The sequence below is a fragment of the Lathamus discolor genome, chromosome 11 (genome assembly GCF_037157495.1).
Source record: "Lathamus discolor isolate bLatDis1 chromosome 11, bLatDis1.hap1, whole genome shotgun sequence".
NCBI classification, from domain to species: domain Eukaryota; kingdom Metazoa; phylum Chordata; class Aves; order Psittaciformes; family Psittacidae; genus Lathamus; species Lathamus discolor.
Window position 1 is genome coordinate 11589641 of NC_088894.1, and position 20814 is coordinate 11610454.

General features: G+C 44.9%; 1 protein-coding gene across 4 annotated transcripts in view; it reads left to right on the plus strand.

Moving 5' to 3' along the window:
- Window positions 1-17840, plus strand: part of CDH4 (cadherin 4) — a 459553-nt gene extending 441713 nt beyond the window's left edge. For all 4 annotated transcript variants that reach the window (XM_065691453.1, XM_065691454.1, XM_065691456.1 and 1 more), the window contains 7 exons: window positions 307-560; window positions 3981-4123; window positions 7479-7712; window positions 8797-9030; window positions 13078-13217; window positions 15042-15206; window positions 16974-17840. In XM_065691453.1, the coding sequence (XP_065547525.1) occupies window positions 307-560; window positions 3981-4123; window positions 7479-7712; window positions 8797-9030; window positions 13078-13217; window positions 15042-15206; window positions 16974-17180 (1377 nt within the window). In that variant the 3' untranslated portion in view covers window positions 17181-17840. The remainder of the gene's footprint in view (window positions 1-306; window positions 561-3980; window positions 4124-7478; window positions 7713-8796; window positions 9031-13077; window positions 13218-15041; window positions 15207-16973) is intronic.
- Window positions 17841-20814: the final 2974 nt, after the last annotated feature.

Sequence of the window (20814 nt, forward strand, 5' to 3'; positions counted from 1 at the left end):
ACTAAGACAGTTGTTTTTTGGAAACCACTTAGCACTGGAACAAAACAGAGGGCAAATCCCCCCTGCTGTTTGCAGTTTTTATTTTGTGGGGTTTTTTAACTATTTGACCCAAATCCTGGAAGGCCAAATCCTCCACTGGATTGAAGCTGGTATGGATTTACACCTTCAAACAAACTGAGCTCACAGGAGGAAACGAGTTGGGGCAGTGACTTTGATGTCATCTGCCTTCTAAATCTTGCAGCTTTCAGCCAGAAAGTAGAATTTATTCTGTGCTTGGCTCTATGCTTGCTTGTTTGTTTGTTTTAGGCAGTCGATTACGAGATGAATAGAGCTTTCATGCTGACGGTCATGGTATCAAACCAAGCTCCCCTGGCCAGTGGCATCCAGATGTCCTTCCAGTCGACCGCAGGAGTCACCATTTCAGTCACAGATGTCAACGAAGCACCCTATTTCCCAACAAACCACAAGCTAATCAGGCTGGAGGAGGGGGTGCCTACAGGGACGGTCCTGACAACGTTTTCAGCAGTGGATCCTGATCGCTTCATGCAGCAGGCAGTAAGGTGGGAGACCAGGCAGCCAATGAGCTCATGTACAGGTGGGGGATTGCAGCTGCAGAGGTTTGGAGAGCAAAGCAGCTGAAAGCTAATTCACAAACTAACTGACATGAGATGAGTAAAACGCTTGGCAGGGATTGGCACCCTCAGTCAAGTGCCTGCAGAGCATCCTGCAGGCTTGTGAACTCACCATCCTCCCTGCTCCAGGTAAGCCAGGGTGGCTGGGTACAGGAGGGCAGGCAAAGTTGGATTCCACATTACGGGCCTGCAGAGGGGCAGTTGGCAGCTTCAGGTGCAAGCAGTCAATAGCAAGGGGTCTCTGCGTGGTTACAGAGCCACAGAGGTCAGGGCTGCATTCTACTAAACGTTCTGATTCTGCCTTGTCAAGGATGCTTTGACCTATGTTGTTTGTGTACTTTATAAACACAGAGGCATAGGAAAAGACAGCTTTGTTATTTTCTGGTTTATGGGGGGAAACTGAGGCACAGAAGGGGCTAAGAGCTAGATTTCCAAAGGGAATTACTGGGATTTTTAATCATGTCTTTTGTTGCTTCCAGAGGATTTAGGTTCAGCCTGGCTTAAAAAGCATAGTACAGAGGAGCTGTCAGCCCATTCAGAGCAAGGCTGGCTCAGTTACAAATAGCTGCTGAACAGGCTTTTAAGATGTCATACAGTTAAATATTGCCTGAGCAGTCAAACACCCATTCACATGCCATTGGCACTTGGTCTTTATCCGACTAATGCCAGTCCAAATAAAGCACCCCAGCAGCCCTTGCCTGCTCTACAGTGGATGAGATTTGTTCTCACCTTCCCTTTCCCTTCAGACCAGCTGCCAAACATATCCTCCTCATCAGTTGCCTTCCCTATGAATGGGATGCAGCTGGAAAAATTTTAGCCTTGTAAAAGTTAGATGTTTGATCTAAGCAGTTCAAGACCAAATTTAGTCTGTGCCGCAACCAGGAGGCTGTCACTCATTGGGGTTTTTTGTCCCTCCTGGCAAACTGGGGTCAGAATCCATTGTCCAGGACCCCAGCTCATACACCTTCCCACCAGGAATTGCATTGGGTAAAAGTGTGTGTGTGAATGAGAGTCCTTGTGACACCTTTTCCAGGTACTTCAGCCTCCATCTGCACGGATGGGAAACGCATTTCCTGCTCTTGGCTACTTCTGCATGCACAGAAGTTTGTTTCTTTTTCACTCTGTCAGTAAGTACCGCAGTATGTTTGGCAGAACCCGAGTATACAACATGAGCACATCCAAGGCCACTTAAACTTACATCAGTTGTGACATTTCGTGTCAGGAAGAGTTTGAAATATTTCACCTGGCACAGAGCTGTCTGGTCTAGAATATGATAGTTTACTCACTGCCTTCTCTTGTTGTCTTTAGACAGGTATTGTGACTTCTGAGGAGAGAGACCATCCTCACTAACAAGCCAGTTCTTCTTATATTCTTTTTGAAATATTGGCCTTTGAAGGGTCTTTATTTCCCCCATGTCTGTACCAAGGCTGGTTTTCAGGGGAGAGGACAGCTCATTTCTGACTGAATACTCCCTCTAACCCAGAGATGGATGATCTGTAATCCAAAGGAGCATCTGCCGTTCCTGGGAGAAGGACCGGCTCTGCTAAACTGTTCCTGTCATCACACAGAGCAAGTGCAGGGTTCTGTAAGACTTTCTGTGAACATGAGCAGCCAATTGCTTGAGTTGTTTTTCCCTAAGGCTTCCAGAACACACATTTTGTGTATCCACCAGCACTTTGTTTCCTAACCCAAGTACAATCCCTCTTACCCCCTTTTCGTCAGGAACAGCCCAGTGCCGAGGCTTGGGAAAAAGCAGTGGGGCATTGTTGGGGTCCTGTCTTTGTGAGCTATGCAAAGGATATGTTGTTTTTTCTTCACAGCTGGCATTGGTGAGTTAGGGGGAAAAGATACCCAAACAGCTAAGCCCACAGATCCACGACAAGCACTTCTCAGAGCTGATCCAGCTGCTAGAGCCTTCAGTCTCTAAACAGTCTTTGATGAAATGGAGCTTTTAGAAATAGAAGAAAAGGAAGCAGAAGCATCTCCAGTAAGGCACAGCTTGGCACGACCAACGTCACACCTCAAGTTATCCTCATTAGCCACCGACACATTCACAAAGTCAGCTTTGAGGCTGGATGCCTGGTCATGTAGCAGAGAAAAGGCAGGGGACTCACAGCAGTGATATTAAAAAGAAATGAAAACATCCCAAAGAGTCTAGCTCCGTGAAATGTAACTCTTTCCTTTGGCAGGGGCTCGTGCAGCTGTGTGTTGCTTTCCTGCTCCCATGGATTGATGCTGCTCAAGTTTCACTTTGAGTTTCAGCTTCAAACAGCCCATTTCTGGAAAGGGGTATTCACCAAAAGCCTTCCCTCCTGCCTGTGTATCCAACTACAAAAATGTATATAAAACTACCAGCAGGTCGGAGTTACCCATGGAATAAGCTCAGTTTGGGTTTGTTTATTTCAGTAATCTGGCCATTTCCTAACTTTCAGTTTAGGTAATAAGGGTCCCGCTCAACTCAAGCTGTTGTTCTAGTAAGTAAGGAATGAAATAAAACCAAGAAAACAAGCAAGTGAGAAAGGTAGACAGAACATGGAGAAAGTTCGCCCAAAACAAACCATGTTCATATCTGCCTGTGCAGAACATGAACAGATTTGGTCTATGAGTTAACTGAGTCGTTGGGATATGAATCCGCCCTTGGGTTCTTCCAGCCCCAGGGCATGCTGGGGACTGCCAAGGGGACCCCTTTGTTGCAGCTCTCTTCAACCTTCACACATGCATAGGATCACCTTACCTGCTATTTTAGGAACATATAAAAATGCTTCAGGAAAGTAGACCTGGGTCCATGCCTCAATACAGCTGTGAGTTCCCATTATAGTGACCCCAAGGCAGATGCTACTAAAGATAGGATTCTGATAGAAAAGAGTGCCCTGGAAACTGCCATTTTCCCAGTGTGGTATTTCCCAAACTGTTATTAGCGAAGGGCAGAAAACAAGAATAGAAAACAAAAGGCTTTAGAGCAAGAGCTATTTTAGAAAAGGCAGCATTGAGAAAACGAGAGAGCAGGAATCCATCCTCTAATTCAGGTGTACGAGTGCAGTGGTCATCACAGACCCCATTTCTCCCTGGCTGCAGAGACCTCAGGCTATGTCCACTCCCAGCAGCAGGAAGCTGCCATGTAGGTGGCACTTAGTAAAAAACAAAGCCTTTAAAATGAAAGAAATAAAAAAATTGAGTAATTGTAGAGGTCAAAACCCAGATACTCAATTAGTGTTTTGTTTGTCAACAAAACCAGTTATCAAAGGTCCTTTGAATCATGGGTCAGGAGTCTAGAAAAACCTTATTTCAAGCAATATTAAGGATGTGTCAGTGAAAAGACTGCCGTGTATTTATTTCCTTTCTCTGTAGATACTCTAAGCTGTCAGATCCTGCAAACTGGCTGAACATTAATGCCACAAATGGTCAGATCACTACTGCTGCTGTCCTTGATCGAGAGTCAGACTACATTAAGAATAATGTCTACGAGGCCACATTCTTGGCGGCTGACAACGGTGAGCCCAGGCTTCACATTGTTCATGCTTCAATAAGACTCTAATGTGATGCATTAAGAGAAATGATGCCCTGACAGAGTTGTCAGTATAAGTTATCTTTTTCCCAGGTTTTTATGGTCAAAAATGTGAAAGTGGGACGGGAAATTGCTGGAGTAAATTAAATGTGCACAGTATACAGAGAGTGTTATTAAGGGAAGGGGAGGACAAATGGAAAATCGATTTGGGGAGTTCAGTATAGCCTGAACTTAAAAAAATGTCAAAGGGATGTGCTCTCCACGGGCTGCTGAGCACACTGGTCCTGGTGATCATCCCAAAGGCACCGATCAGAGCATTCCAGAAACCTTCCTTCAGGAAATCAGAAATAATTGTAGGGGATGGCAGGAGGGTATTAAAAATAAGCCGATGATCCATTGAACTGCTGTGGCTTTCATGAGAGATGTCTGTTTGTGGGTCTGTCGTCAAGGCTGATTTCTCTCTGTCCACCACCATTTCTGAAATGTCCCACCACCATCAGAGCATCTGGATGCAGGTGGACCAAAGCCACTGAGGCCAGTACAGATCTTCTCATGGAGAAGTCCCACTAGGGTTTGCTCTTCATTACTCATTTAAGGTCACGCAGTGCTTTTGGTCAAATTAGCACTGTGAACCTCAGCACTGGCCTCACTTAAGGGCACATAGTCCATTGCTGCTGCCCTGGATTTTTCTTCCTAATTCTGATTAGGAGGAGTCGATGACTTTTTTGCTAATGATACCGGGATGTGGTTGTGCTGTTATTTCGTTTATCAGTTCCCCCACTTGGAAAATGCTTTGTGGAGGGCCCAGCAGTTTTCCTGGGCAAGAAAAGGGTCTTCCTCCACTTCTGCCACCCTCACCGTCCCCATACAAGGTGCTGAGCACTCACATTAAACCAGAGCCATGCTTCAGCAACAAAATTAAGTCTAGGCTTGGCTGTGAGCACCTAAGGGTGTTGCTTGTACTCTGTAGATCCTTTCAGGTCAGTGTGTGTTAGCTCTTGTCATCCCTCAGGCTGAAGGGTGCCATGTCCATTATGAGCAGTTATGGTGATGCTTGCAGGGCTAATGAAAACTTGCTCCCTCTGGGGTTTCAGGCTTCACTTCAGACCAGGGTCACAGGGGCAAAGGGGCAAAGCAAACTCATGGAAGTTTCAATCCTCAGTAGCAGTACCAAGAAGCAAGTTTTGCACCTTCTTTGTGCCATCAGTGGTAGGATTTAGCCCCATCCTAAGCTTCCGCTTTGCAGCCAGGGCAGCAAAATCCAAAATAGTCTCAAGGAGATCCAGCAGCATTCATCTGCAAGACCCACAAAACAGATCAAATAAGTTCGTCAAGACTATTCACAAAAGCAGTGGTAGAACTTGAACCCATCAAACTAATCCTCACCATCTGACCTTGCAAATCCCAGGCACTTAGTACAATGTGATAAGGAGTTAACCCCTTTCCTTGGCTTCAGTGCTGACACTGCAATGCATCAGCACTTCCACATCCATCATTCAGCAGCTCAAAAAGTAAGGACATACATAAATCTCTGTATTTTGAAAAATTAATCCATCACTCATATAGCGCAGCCATTAAAATGCACATAAAGCAATACCTTATTTAAAATTCTGTCTAGAGTGCTTAGGATAACAGCTAAAGTTTCATCGAGACTAATAGACTCTTTCCACACTTCTCCAAAGTTCCAGGCTCTCCAGCATCATGTACTCATTAAGGAAAGGCTTTGCCTCAAGGGTTTTGGTGGAGCTTTTTGTTCCTTTCCTGAAGAAGCAGCGGCATCTTGTTTTCTAGAAGTTCTTTTTGCTGTTTTCAGTATATGATAAAGAAGTTCAGCCAAGTACTCCTTGGACATGCTTTCTTTCTCTCCCTGAGCTACAGTGCAGAGATACTCACTTTAAGGAAAGTCTTTTCTGCAGTGAAAAGGGAGGGAGGAAAAGTGGAGTCAATTCTTTTCATTTCTCCTAAGACTGCCACAGAGCTGCACTCAGGAGCACAAAGAACCAAAATACCAGGACCCAGTGCCCAGTGATACTGAATAACCCTACAGAACTGCCTTTCTACGTGCAGCAATTGCAGGTTATTTCAGCCACATGCCAGTTAGCGCCTCTCAGGACTGCTAGTTCCCGTTCAGTCTATCTCAGAGGTTAGAATGTGAGCCTTGCATTCATCCCAGAAGATACTCTGGTCAATGTGAAAACAGCAAAACCACTTTTCTTAGCCCCAAAAGTCAGTTTTCACATTCAGCCCCAACATCCCATCTGTCTCTCCAGAAACTTTCAAGGCTGATCAAAGACATTGTTTTAGAGGGAGACTTACCCCATGCTTCCTAGATGAAAGGATGAGATCAATGATTGAAGAGCTTATGTCGGAACCATGAAAGAAGGATTTTCAGGGCTCCTTCAGAGTTTTCAAGGCTCCTTTGAAAAATGGAGCAGAAATGAGAAAGGAATGTAGGAGGGAAAGTCTGTAGCAGCAGAAGTAACACTCGGAAGCCTAGTGGGGAAGTGGTTTGTGTAGCATTACATCCAGCACTGGGAGGAAGAGCTAAAACTGAAAATACAAAGTCAATGAAGAATACTTTGGCATTTCAGGGAAGGCTGATCTCTCTTGCCAGGGCAGGTATCACTTTGTGTAAGTGGTCATTAGTCAGACAGATGTGGCTTTTCATCAGGAAGGGACTGGAGGACTGAGACTGCGGTGCTGAAGCATCCCTGCTGTTTGTGACAAATGTAGGGAGGATGAAGAACTGTATGTTGGGACATGCTGCTGCTGCCATGGGCTAATGATGATGGTTAGCTCATAGCTTTGAGCAGGGACCTTTCACCACTGAAGCTAGGGCTAACTGCGGGATGGGCTTTCTTTGCAGCAGTGTAATAGTCTGCAAATCTAAATACTGGCTAGTAAGTGCTACAGTAAATGCTGACCAACAGGTTACACTACTTACCTTGTTTTCCCCTCCAAGCCTTCTTCCTCTTGTTAGCTATCTTTCTAACAGTTATTCATCTTCAAAACAGCCAGTACCAAAATTTGCACTAGCAACTTGACGTCACCTCCTTGTATTTTTAGAGTTTGACTAAGGACATTGCTGTAGGCTACAAATCTGCAGAACTCAACCTCAGTGTTCTGCAGGAGTGAAAAACAGCAACATTAGTAGGCTTGGGGAACTTTTAATAATACCTCTTAAAGCAAGGGACCGTGAAAGTGCAGTATGTCCCTAATAAGGTCCAAGGAGGGAGGGTGAAAATCCTGGTTTATTGAAATTGGATGGCGGAGAGGGGTCTGTTGTCAATCCCACTGCTTCTCAAGTGATGGTCATGCTTGGCTCTGCCTCTCGCACTCAGGTATACCCCCCGCAAGCGGCACTGGCACTCTGCAGATCTACCTAATCGACATCAACGATAATGCTCCTGAGCTCCTGCCAAAAGAGGCACAGATCTGTGAAAAGCCAAACCTGAATGTCATCAACATAACAGCCGCGGATGCTGACATCGATCCAAACGTCGGGCCCTTTGTCTTCGAGCTGCCAAGTGTGCCATCTGCAGTGAGGAAGAACTGGACCATAACACGGCTGAATGGTAAATGGGGCAGGCAATCCTGAGGACATTTGGACTCTGATTCGCTAATGAGGCCACATGCGGTTTCAAACTTCCAAACTTTCCTACTTTTTTATCTGATTTTTATTTTTTAAAGCACATTATGGCTGACATTATAGACAAGATAGTTAATCAGAAATGATTTGTATCAGACCTGCAGCATAACTCTAAAAGCCTTGGCACTTGGCTTTTTTTTTAATGCAGTTCATAATTATGAACAGTTATCAGTAGTGAACAGAGTATAAATCATCCATAATGGCCAAGGGGAAAAAAGCTATTATCAGTCTTCCTTATGTTCCTCCAGTGTAATTGTCATAAGCCACAATCAGGATCAATGTTAATTTCTCTGACCATAATTGCATAAAGGCAGCCTTTTAATTTACCATGGAACCAGGAGGGCCAGGTAAGTGTGAAGATTACCAGCATGTGAAGGATTTTTATATTGCAGTGTGTAACCATAATTGTTCCTCTTATTGGTAGTTTCAGCAAAGGATGGAAAATATCAGGGAGCCACGGGCTGGTTTTGGCTTCAACGCTGGGCCCTCTCGCTGAGGTCTTGCAGCTTCTGCCAGGCCAGGGGCAGTGGCTTGTTCCCTCACAGCTCGGGGCTCAGTCCCACAGATCTTGTGTCTCCATAGGAGGGAACACAAGAGGGATTGCTTGATTGATCATGCCATCAACAGGCAATGGGCTTCCCAAAAATCCCAATGAGGGAGGGTGGGTGAGGAGAAATCTTCCGCAGTGGCAGCCCAGACCCAGGGAGTATCATCCATGCCTTGCTATTTGCATTTCATGCTGTTTTAAACACGTGCAACCAGATTTGCAAATGGCATCGAGGTAGGTTAGTGCAGCAGTGCGAACACAGTATTTTACAAAGCACAGCCTGATTGTTGACCCAACTGTTAGGGCAGAAGTCTGAAAGTGTCCTGCCCAGGTGTGCTGTTGATAGCCTCCTCTTCAGGACTCAGAAGACTGCTGTAGCAGAGGAGCCCTGCACCTACAAGTGCGGCTGGAAGGCTCTACCAGTGTCTGTCATCTGTCTGTCTGTCTGTCTTGGTCTCTCCAGGCGATTACGCCCAGCTCAGTTTACGAATCACATACCTGGAAGCAGGTGTGTATGATGTGCCAATCATTGTGACGGACTCGGGAAACCCCCCCTTGTACAACACGTCCATCATCAAAGTGAAGGTGTGCCCGTGTGACGAGAATGGTGACTGCACCACCATCGGGGCGGTGGCTGCGGCAGGGCTGGGCACAGGTGCCATCATTGCCATCTTGATCTGCATCATCATTTTACTCAGTAAGTATTACAAGGCTCACGCTGCTGGGAAACATGATGTTTCCCATCCCATTCCCTTTTGTCACACTTCTATACATGGTGTTTTTCCAGAGCCTTGAGAGCTCCATGCCAGGGACAGCACCATGAGCTTTGGGCTGCAGGGATTGGTTCACACATCTGCTTTTGAAGCCCCTTCAATGCAGCATCAGCAGAATGAGCTAGTGCTCTCCCTGCATACATCCGGCTTTTCTTTCTAGGACTCCCAGTAGCTTTACAAACATAATTACACCTGACAACATCTTGTAGGTAGTGAGTGCAGGACCGGGTTGAAGGACTTGTCCAAAATCCTGGGGCAGATTGCCCCATACCTCTCAGATTCCTGGCTGGCTGTGGATATACTGGTTCCCAGTACCTGATGCACTGGTTGTGAGAGTCGGGTTGGTCCCTGGCCAAACCAGTGCATAGCTGTAGTTTTCTGGTTGTTCAGAGCAAAAGATCATGGTGGATGATGACTGCTGTAAGAGGAAGGATCCCCAGTTTGTCGGGAGCATTGGAGAGCTGGCAGTGCATTGCAGAGAAGGGCTGGCCATCCCCTTGCTTGAGGCAATGCCATCCCTTTAGCCCAGCAACGTTGTTAGTCCCGAGCTTCCATGAGCATTACCAATAACCATGTGTGCACACACTTAAAAATAAAAATGATACCATTATAACTTCAAGCAGGAGTTGGCACAGTAGGAATAGATAAAAACAAGCGTTGAAATGAACAATGAGGTAAATATTCATCAAGGAACACAGGATGAAACCATAGGACTCCCATTAAAGCTAATGGGAGTTATGGTGCTAAATCACATTTAATATTTACCCCCAATGTGTTTAAACAGAGAGCAGACAGAGCAACGTATGCTACAAATGTCTTCTAATGTGGATATGATGTGGTACATTAAGAGAATGGGTCATCTTTGGGCAAACATCCACCCTCCTGGGCCAGCGATAGGAATATATTGTTGTATAATTGATTTACTGTATTGGTCTGGAGAACGAGCAAGAAAACCATGTTTGTGGCCATGCAGTCCCATTCCTCCTCCAGCCCATCCGAGCCAGTGGAAGCATCCCTGTGCCTAGCCAGGATGCATAATTCCTGTCCTTTGCTGAGTGAGGGGTCCCAGTGCCAAAATGTTCCAGGCTGCTCCCTTCAGCCAAGGACATTTGTTGCGAACACACCACAGTTGCACACCCAGAAGAAGACGTGGTATTCCTCAGTCCCACCACGTTTGGTACTCTGGGATATGCAGGAGCGCTGTACTGGAAGCCACAAAGGTGATTTAAACACAGGGCTTTCCTTTTGCTGGTCTTGCATGAATCCAGTGCTAAAATACGATTTGAAAAGTTGAAAATCCCGTGGACTGAAATTAAGTTTAGCTGAAGGACATTTGATTTAAGAGATTCCTTTTTTCATTTTCAGATACATTATCACATTTTAAATTATGGGTTTTATTACAAAAGCTTATTTTTGCATTCATTGTCATTCTAATTGGCTTCTTTTTATCTTCGAGAGCTGCAAAAGCACTGTATCAGTGATGAAAAATGTAATATGTGACGAACAGTTTTCCATTTACATCCTTCTGTGTTTTGCCTCCTTTCTATCTGTTTTATATCGTGACCTCTGAACAATAGCCTGGAAAAAGGCAGATGCAGGTTTTTTTTGTGCTATTTGTCCATTTTTGAGTCAGCAGGTCAAAGTTTGATGGCTTTAAAAGGAAGAAGCAGCAAGAGAACAGATCTAAGGTTGCTCAGGTGAGGGGAGTTTCTGCCTTTACCTTTGCTCAAAGGTTTTTTTCTTCCCAATACCTGATGTATTAGCTGCACAAATAATACATTTAGGAAAGCCATGCAATAAAAAATTGTGAAGGGTGAAGACAATAGATTTCAAGGAAAGCTACATGCAGAGTGAAAATGGGTCTAACAGCAGTAATAGCACTTCCCATTCTGCAGAGTGAATAAAAGGAAGGAGAGTGCACTACATCCACTATTGACACTTTGAAGGTCCCTTTTTTTTTTTCCAAGGTAGCTGTGAAGGCATTAATGGCACAGAAAAAACTATAACTGCATGAAAAAGTAGCATTAAAAAAAAAAGGCGGGGGGGGGGGGAGAAGAAGATAAACCCTAGTAACCATTATAATATTGTCTTTGTGGACTAGGCAGGTATCTTGTTGTGAGAGACTTGAAAAGGAACAAGGAGAAAAGGACTTCAATAGTCTGCTAAATAGCTGAGGTTTTATATTGCAGATAAGAGTTAAATTTTCTTCGCTTTTCTTTATTCTCCCTTGAATAGATCCAGGATAAGCATTAAAGAAATGCTGAACTATCTGAAAACAATTCTGTTAGCTGGCAGGCGGGGATGGCAGCCAGTTGGCACACAATGGCAGTAATTAGCTGTCCAGTCCTCTTCCACTCACTTCATTGAATTCCTGTTGGGTATAAACACTTTGGTGCTGGGAGGAAGAACTCAGATCCTCCTCAACACCTCCTCACAATGTGGGGCTGCAGGCTGAGCTGCTCACCCATGTCCCCAGGGTCTGGTCTCTTCTCTATCCTTGGCCTTGGTGAAGCAACACCCGGGCTCAGTGGACAGGTAAAGGGAAAGAAAATGTGTTTGCTTGTGCAGCTAAAAAATACAAGGAACGTTTGGGGTCTTACGTCCTGTCTGGGTTCATTTGTGTTGGATGCATTAGTTTGGCATGGTCAAGAGCTGACCCAGATGAAACAAACCTGGGCCACACGTTCCCACCTCCACTGTCCATCCATCTGTCCCTTCTCCAGCAGATTGCCTCCGTCACAGCTTGGTGTGTGGCTTGCATGGAGAATGGAGGCGGAAGCAGACACTAAGAGGTGTGACTGCCTCAGCTGCTCACGCTTAATTTCTGTTTTGATGGCATTATTTGCAGCTACTGAGTATGAGAACAAGAACGAGCATATTAACAGGTTCTTGAAGAAGACAAGGTCTGGTTTCCTTATGTTAGTGGAGACTTAGGTTTCCAGAGCAACTTCCACACAGTAAACCACAGGGAGCACACAACCTCTGAGATGTGAGTGGACTTGTGAAGGATGAGGTTGTGGAGCAGGAAGTCAGCATTCCCTTTGGGTAAAGTTGTTTAAGTTGGGAAAAACTTCTCGTGATCGAAGAACTGTTCCTCTCTCACTGTTATTGTGCTGAAAGAGATTTGCCAGGTCCTGGCATGTAAATGCTGATGCCTGAGGAGGTTGGCTGTGTGCTACCAGATCTGCTCTCCCTTGTTCTGCAAAGCTAGCCCTGCTCTCTGAAAGGATTTCAAATGATCTTAGAGTTGCTTTGCAAGTCAATGGCCAAATGTGTATGATAATGTCCTGGCTGATGTGTTCTTGGAAGTCTAAAAAGCCTTCCTCATGTACCAAAGGAAAGTATGAAGGAGTCCAAATCCAATTACAGGACCCAGTGTTACACAGCCTCCACAAACCAGTCTTTCTTGGCCAACTGCAGACAACAGCAAAATGACTCCCGTGACCAGGGCTTGTGACCTGAATGGGCATTGCTGTATCACACTGAGGGAAGAGCTGCTTGTGCACAAGATGTGGGCCATCTGTACCCATTTGCTTCTCAGCGCCTCTGCAGCTGTCTTCCACCCACCTTTATTTTGTGCCCCTGAATGAAATAAAGGTGGAAATCTAATCCTGAAAATTCAGGATTTAGATCAAACGTTCTCAGAGAGCTGCAGGTTTCACACTTCCTGTTTCTTTACATTTGATGGTGTGTTTTACATCTGATAAAAATCGGCCGCATCAGCACTGGTGATGGATCTTAAGGAAATGTCTGTGGTGGAGGCCTGTCACAGCATTCACAGCTTTCACTGAGCTTATGAAGCAGAATATGCAATAAGACAAAATTTCATTCCTCTTACTAGCAGCCAGTGAGGTTCTCCATAGTGGAAGAGGGCAGGTGATGCTCTGGGACACGCCACCACACTCTGGCCCATGCAGCCTGGACTTGTGCCATGTGAGTTTGCAGCTCACCGAGCTTCTTCCCTGTTACAGCCATGGTTCTGCTGTTCGTGGTGTGGATGAAGCGCCGGGAGAAGGAGCGCCACACCAAGCAGCTCCTGATTGACCCCGAGGACGACGTCAGGGACAATATCCTGAAGTACGATGAAGAGGGAGGTGGAGAGGAAGACCAGGTGAGAAGAGGCTGTGGGTCATGGCCAAGGAGCAGCTGTGCAATCTGTACTCTCAAAAAGGCAGAAACCACAGTATTTTCACTAAAGTACTCGCAAAGTGTTGTGTTCCCCTTGTTTATGCTCAGGAGGCTTGATTGGCTTCCCTGGTGTGGCACGGACGTCAGTTAGAGCCAGTGGAGATCCAGGGGATTCAGCATGTCACTGGGACACTGGCATTGGAGCACGACTGTGCCAGGAGTCCGATGCCAAGTGGATTTGTCTATGCCCTAGGCAACTTCCTGGGGAGGGACAAAAAATCAATCTACTCCACTCATATTCGAACAGTATTTATGTTATTTCAGTCATTAAATTTGTGTACTTTACCATTCCCCATTAGAGATCTTATAAAACCCAGCCAGCAGCTACCACTCTCCCCAGAACCGTGGCTGCAGGCATTTGCCTTGGCTTGCTTGAACCTAGAGCTTCTGTGGGATTTCCCTGCATTTACTTAATCGTCTCTAATGCTTCTTTAATTTCTTTTAATTTCTAAATGTAGTTTGTGAGAAGTGTCTAAATACATTTGGGGATTTTCTTTTCCACTGCGAAGCGTACGGTGGCAAAGCTTTGCTTGGTTGTGGCGCCCTAAGCCACAGTCTGCCTGAATGCATCAGCTTTTCTGTGGTGGCTTCTTCTTACAGACACCGATACTGATGTTACATGAATACTTCCCTCGCCTGCACTCCTGGGATGTGCTTTCCCTCTGCTAGGGATGTATTTTCTCAACTAAAACAGCAAAGTTTGGTTGCTCATGTTCAAAATACCAGGGGTTTTATTCCCACCTAAGTAAAGAGCCTGTTGACACTCTCAGATATAATGTTCACACAAATTATGTGGCTCTGCATCATATAATGGCTCTATTCTTGCTTGCTTCAGTCCTAAGGTCATGGTTGAGGGTGGTCCCGGTGGCATCCAAAGGCAAGCAGATGAGCCTGGTGAGAGCCACCTCAGGGAGCCAACGCAGGGACTTTGTCCAAAACTTGAGAAGTTCCAATTGCACGGAAAAATCCTTGCAATTGGCATTTCTTTTTCTTGTCACTGACAAGTTATTTATAAATATTGCTCCTGGAGATTCAATCATCCCCGTCTGAGCACAAGAATAGCTTCACCGGTAGAACAAAGTGCTGCTATAAGCATTCAAACCAGCTGAAGTATCTGGTTTCAGGCAACTACATTGTAGGCTTAAATATTTTAGAAAGGATTCGTTAAAAATAACAGCAAAGGAAGAGCAGCAAAACACCATTACCTACATGAATACATTTTTAATGAAATATTACCTGGTTCGCATTCCTTGGTAGAAACCTATTCTGTTGGGATTTTTCATGAGCAGAAAGAACATACTTTGAAAGGCCTACATGCATAAATGCGATGTACCTTTTAATGTTTTTACTTCTGTAGAAATGTAATTGCAATAATATGTCTACCAGCAATGTCTTTACGTTACATATTTCATACAAAGCTATGTGTATCCCTGTGCACATGCAAACAAAAGCCAATTTTTTATCCCAAAGGTTTAGGTGCCATGTGAAATATTAACGAAGTATTTAAATATTTGATTTTACTCATGTTTTAAGATACAATCTTAGGAGGTCAATTTTATGAGCTACTCAGAGGTCAGGTTCATCTGTAATTTCGATAGTTAGAGGGGCTGCATACTTGCTGATCAGATTTGCCATTGAACTTCAGCTGGAATAGGCTTAGACCTCTGAACTTGTTTGTACGTTGGGTAAGCAGATGATGGAAACGAGAAGTTCTTCGTTTCACTCTGTGCCTTTCCATTTTTCACAGGATTATGATTTAAGCCAGCTCCAGCAGCCAGAGACCATGGATCATGTTCTGAACAAGACACCTGGAGTCAGAAGGGTGGATGAAAGACCTATTGGTGCTGAACCGCAGTATCCTATAAGACCAGTAATCCCACATCCAGGGGATATCGGTGACTTTATTAATGAGGTATGTTCTATAGGGTGTCTTGTGTCACATATTGAAAGCTCGAGCAGCCAGCAAAGATCAGCTATGCAACATTCTCCTGGCTGGATAGACCAAGTGATGCTATTACTCACATGAGAAGTCAGATGCAAACTAGGGGAATAAGTGGTATGAGCAAAGGACACAGAACTTGGCCTAATAAAGGCGTTGAGCCTGTAAAAAGCCAAAGATTCCTGATCTGTGGATCTCACAAACGCCATGCTTTTCAGCATCCAGGCAGTAGAACCTGATCCCAGTCTCCTCTGGGATTATTGCAGCTGCTGAAGTAAAAGCTTAATCTGGATGTGGACAAAGGAGTGTCACCATCATAGGGAGGTGGTGGCAAGGCAGCTGCATGGGTTCCCCAGAGACAAAGGACCCATTTGGGACTCCTGGACTTGTAATTATTTCACCAGTCTGTGCCTTCCTAGTAAGTTCTATTTGGTCTAAAGCCTCAAAGAGTTTACAGAACAGAGAGATTCATCCCAGATGAGAGAGGATTTCTTTGTTTTATGTTAGATTACTGCTCCTTTATCTGCTTGTACAAATATCTATCCATTTAGTGTTTCTTATCTTGTTTTTAGTTTTGAGTGATTGAGTGGTTACAAACCAATCAATGCATTATTTCCTCCGAGACACAACACACCATTCATTTCCTAAATTAGAAAAAGAAATGTTATAGCAATTTAATTCTATTATTATATCTACTTCCTGCTGTGCTTTTTTCCTTATTTTCATCATTAAAATTTCTTCTTCCTTTCCTCCTGCGCATCCTTCACACACATATTTACATACATCTATGTGCGTGAAGACTGGCTCTTAACACATGCTCCAGCTGCTGTTTGCTGCGGTAAAACCTGCTCCATCTCCCCATGCTGAGACTGGGGTTTTGGAAGGTATGAATGCAGAACGTTTTGCTTTATTGCAGGTCTATTCCACTCGGCTTTTCCTGATGCCAGGCTGCAGCAAAGCAATTCTTTTCCTTCATATCCCAAGGCCATTTCCATGTCCTGCCTACACTGCTGCCCACAACAAACAGGACCAGCAATGCTTCCCAACCCTCTGCCCAGAATTTCATACCCCAAGTCTCTCTTAATTGCAGAATTTTGCTAGGATTGATGTTTGGGGGTTTTTCCTAAAGGAATCCAAATCATCAAAATTAAAATAATGGTTACTGGTTGGGTGCTTGTCATTCTTTCACTGGCCAAGCTGGAAATCTTAACAGGCAACCCCAGAAACTACATGCTGTCCAGGACTGCAAGCTTTTCAGTTCCAAACCTGGATCCTTGGAAATAACTCCCCTCCTGCTCCATCCGGCTCTTTTACAGTGCTACCGGGAGTTAGTGGGTTTCTGCTGGGGGCATCCAGGAGGGCTCAACCCTGGGGGTATCCAAACATGGGGAAGCTGCAGAACCCTCTTTTTCACACCATCATCATTTCTCTTTTCTCCATCGTCTTTTAGCTTTGCTATAGGGATCCCAAACATCCCACCAGCCCAGATCCTTACCCAAACACCCTTCCTTAGAATCATAGAATGATTTGGGTTGGAAAGGACCTTAAGATCATCCAGTTCCAACCCCCTGCCATGGGCAGGGACACCTCACGCTAGACCATGTCACCCAAGGCTCTGTCCAACCTGGCCTTGGATGGACACTGCCAGGGATGGAGCATTTACCACTTCTTTGGGCACTTCTTAGCACCATCACCCTAACAGCTGTGGTGGGTATTCACAGCCTGTGTTTGCTTCCCCAGGGCCTGCGTGCGGCCGACAATGACCCCACAGCCCCTCCCTATGATTCCCTGCTGGTGTTTGACTACGAGGGCAGTGGCTCCACTGCCGGCTCCGTCAGCTCCCTGAACTCCTCTAGCTCCGGGGACCAGGACTACGACTACCTTAACGACTGGGGGCCCAGGTTCAAGAAACTGGCGGACATGTACGGGGGAGGCGAGGAAGATTAAACTGACCTCACGTTATTTAAAAACAAATATAAGAAGAAGATAGAAAAGAATATTAAGAAAAAAAGAAGAAAAAAACATAGAAAAAACAAACCCACAGACGACAACATTAACAAAAAGAGCCGATGCAGAAGCAAGAACTGTACAGATGTGGCAGCTTTTTTAATTAATATCCCCTGCTGACTGTGTTGTTATTTTTAGTGGTGACATAGGAGGTTTCTTTTTTTTTCCCTTTTTTTTTTCCTTTCCAATGTTATTTTTTAGAATATTGAGCTGTCTCGCATGAACACTTGTCTCTGCTGCAGGTTTTTTTTGTTCTTTTGGTTTGGTTTTTTAATGTCAGCTGGGATATTGCTCGTTTACCTGCTTTATGACTAAAGAGAGTGAAAGGCACTCTGTCTTAACTTGAATTTCTTAGAACAGAAGCACTGTTTTTAAAATATATATATATATATATATTTGAAAGTGCCTTTTGGTGCATGTATCAGATTCCCTTCAATCTCAGGAGTGACGAAAACAAACATACAACCATCCTGGGCAGCACTCCCTGTGACCTTAAGCCAGTTCTAGCTGGGAAGGATTTAACAAAAAGGAACTCTGGAGATTGGTTCTTTTTCTTTTTTTTTTTTTTCCCCTTTATTTTTTTTTCTTTTTTTTTCTTTGTTTGCCTCTTTTTTGGAGGGGGTGACTCATTCTGGGTGGAAGCAGATGGGGGGGTCGGGGAGGGGGAAGATGTTTTGAGTCAAAATCTGAACAGCCATCTTTAAGCCTCAGCAGGTGGTGAACTAGTCATCATGTTGTATATAATTCAGTGTTATCAGATGCAAAATACCGACTGGGGGCTCTGCCATCACCTGGTCACACTCAATGTAGCTGCATAGAACTATAGCGTTGATAAAGCCTTTGGTTATTGCAACAGAAATTTCCGACAGCCCTTGCCTAAACCCTGCAAAGTAAATCGTGACATGACCAAAGGCCCAGTTGTTTGTTTTTATGCTATCGGTGTGTGTTGGCTCCCATGACCTCTGGAGTGATGTAAATACCAGCTGGGTTAGGTGGTGGTGTCCTGCATCCCCAGGGAATCCTGATAGCAGGAAGGCCAACGCTGTTTTCCTGGTGGAAGCAGGGGTTTGTGCAGTGGCTCTGCTCGAGGCTGAGGCAGCGCGAAGGGCAGGAGCAGTTTATCAGCACTTTTGCCATCCGTAAGTATGAAGTTAGTCTAGTACAATATTAATGCCTTGGAGCATTAGTAGCCAAAGCTCAAGAATATCGTGTAACTCAGCTAATGTGTGTCCTTTCTATTTGATGGGTAGGCGCTGCTATCTGTAGTAAATGTGTTTTTTTGGAGGAGAAGTGCAACGAGGGCCTATTAAGTATCTTGTGGTTAATATGCTCAAGCATTGCCAAGTAAGCAAGAGGTTTTGCAGCATCCAGGCATAATTCAACATCAGTATTATAAATGGTAGCATACTACCTAGTTTATATGTAGGGTCAGTTTAACCAATAACGAATAGTTATTAGCTTTTTTATTACATTTTTCCTTTACTGATTTGGACTAGTGGGTTTATGTCTAATGTTTGTAAAATGATTTAGACTGCATGGATGTGTAATATAAACCACATTTAATGGATTATGAGCCACTTAATTAATGTGCTATGAAATCTTGGATTACCTGTGTTTTATATTCTGCAGACGATTTTGCAGTGGGTTCGCTAAAACTTGTACAAGTGCTTAGATATATTTTCATTTAAATCCAAGAATGTGCACAATATTGGAAAGTGATTATCCAGGGGATAATCATGCTTCTTTTGATATCTCTATTAATTCTCAAGTTGAATGCTAAGAGTTTAAAGGGGGGTGGGAGGGAAGCGAGAATGAGAGGACGAGAGCTTGCGGTGATGAGTGGACGTCGTTTCAGAGGGTATACTAGGCTGCAAGATCGTCTCTATAGATTTTTGAAATGCTCCTGGTGCATTTTATATTTCATTGTATCATATTTTCTATAAAATGCAATTTCTGTAAATTAATGAGCATTTGAAATGTGTCTTGTATGAAGTGGAATGTGGTAAAAGTCTGCCCGAGGGGACTCCAACGTTACCGGTATGTAAATAACTACCAAGGATGCGATCCTTCTTTTTGTCCTGGTCAGTCAGTCGATGGGACAGTTTGTCCTTTCACAACTCTCTCACCCAAGTTCTTGAGGAAGCAGGAGGTGATGGCTTGGGCTTCAGGAGAGGGACAGCGCTGATGGCAGCAGCAAGGCAAGGACATTGTGCCACACAGCACATGCCTCAGCCAGGATGAAGTGCAGTGCCTGGTAAACTGCCGGCATCAGATGCCTTCCCAAATTCCTGTTCCATAGTTGAGACCTCAGTTGCTTGTGTGACCATTATGAAAGTCTTAGTTTGCTTCTGCCACGTTCTGTCCACCTCCTCCTGGCCACCCGCAGCAAACTTCACAGCCCTTGTCCTCAGCCAGCTGGCACAGGTGGGCTGCATTGCCTTGAGACACTGCTCTCTACCTACAGGCAGGCTTGATTCTTCCCCTTTCTTTCCAAAAAGCCGTGGGCTGGAGTATTTCACCATCTGGGTTTTGCACCCCCACAGAAGCTGCCCGGTCACAGCAGAAGTAGTGAATAATAAAAATGCACTTAGTGTTTCTTGCTGATGACTACCCGCCAGTGTTTTGTGTCCATCACCATAACCTCATCTCCAACTCAAGAGAAGGACGCGGATCGAGGGCTGGGGTGATGCTGATGGTTCTCCATCCATTGGGTTGCTGCTGCTGCCTGCCAGCTCCATGTGGCTTCAGGGGTGCTCATGTAGATCCCATGATGCCAGCTGGGTCTCTGCTGCAAGCCAAGCTGTGCTATCTACCTGATACCATTTACCCAAGAGCAGTAGCAAAGTCCCTGCTCCAGAGCGTTTGGTGCCTGCTTTCTGCTGCGGCCTTGGCTGAGGTGATGGATTTCAGGTAGGGGAGGGAATGGCAGCAGTGTGGGGTGGCTGCTGTGGGGCTGGAGGCTGGAGAGGCTGGTCAGCATCGCCCGCTGTCACCCATGGGGATGTGCCATGCAGTGACAGGAACCACTTGGCCATGAAGGAGACGTTGTCAGACATCAGCTTGTGTAAACATTTTGAGCTTTTAAGAACATTTATGCAATTTAAGTCAAACAAAACGGATTGAGTGACTAAAAATAAATCAACCTATTTCTGGTTTTTTTTTAAATCAGCAGATATTTTTTTCTGCAGCATTTGCAATCCAGCCGTTCCAACTCCACAAGCCCATAAATCAAACCAACTAGTTTATTGTCTTTTGAGCCAGTTCTGCTCAGTCTCCCTCTGCAGGACCTCCTCCTCCTCTTCCTCTCCCTCTTCCTTTTCCTCCTCCTCCTCTTCCTCTCCTTCTTCCTTTTCCTCCTCCTCCTCCCTCCATCACTTAGCTTTACAACCCCACAAGTAAAGAGCAGCATCAGACCCCTTTCCTCACAGTGGGAACAGCAGAAGGTAAGCAAGGAGGACATCAAGCAATGAAAATAGATCACTGCTTGCAAACATTTTTGCTTGTTAATACTACTTACAGATTATAATCCAGCTAAGTAAATTAACATTAATCCAAGGGACCCCATTGAAAAGGT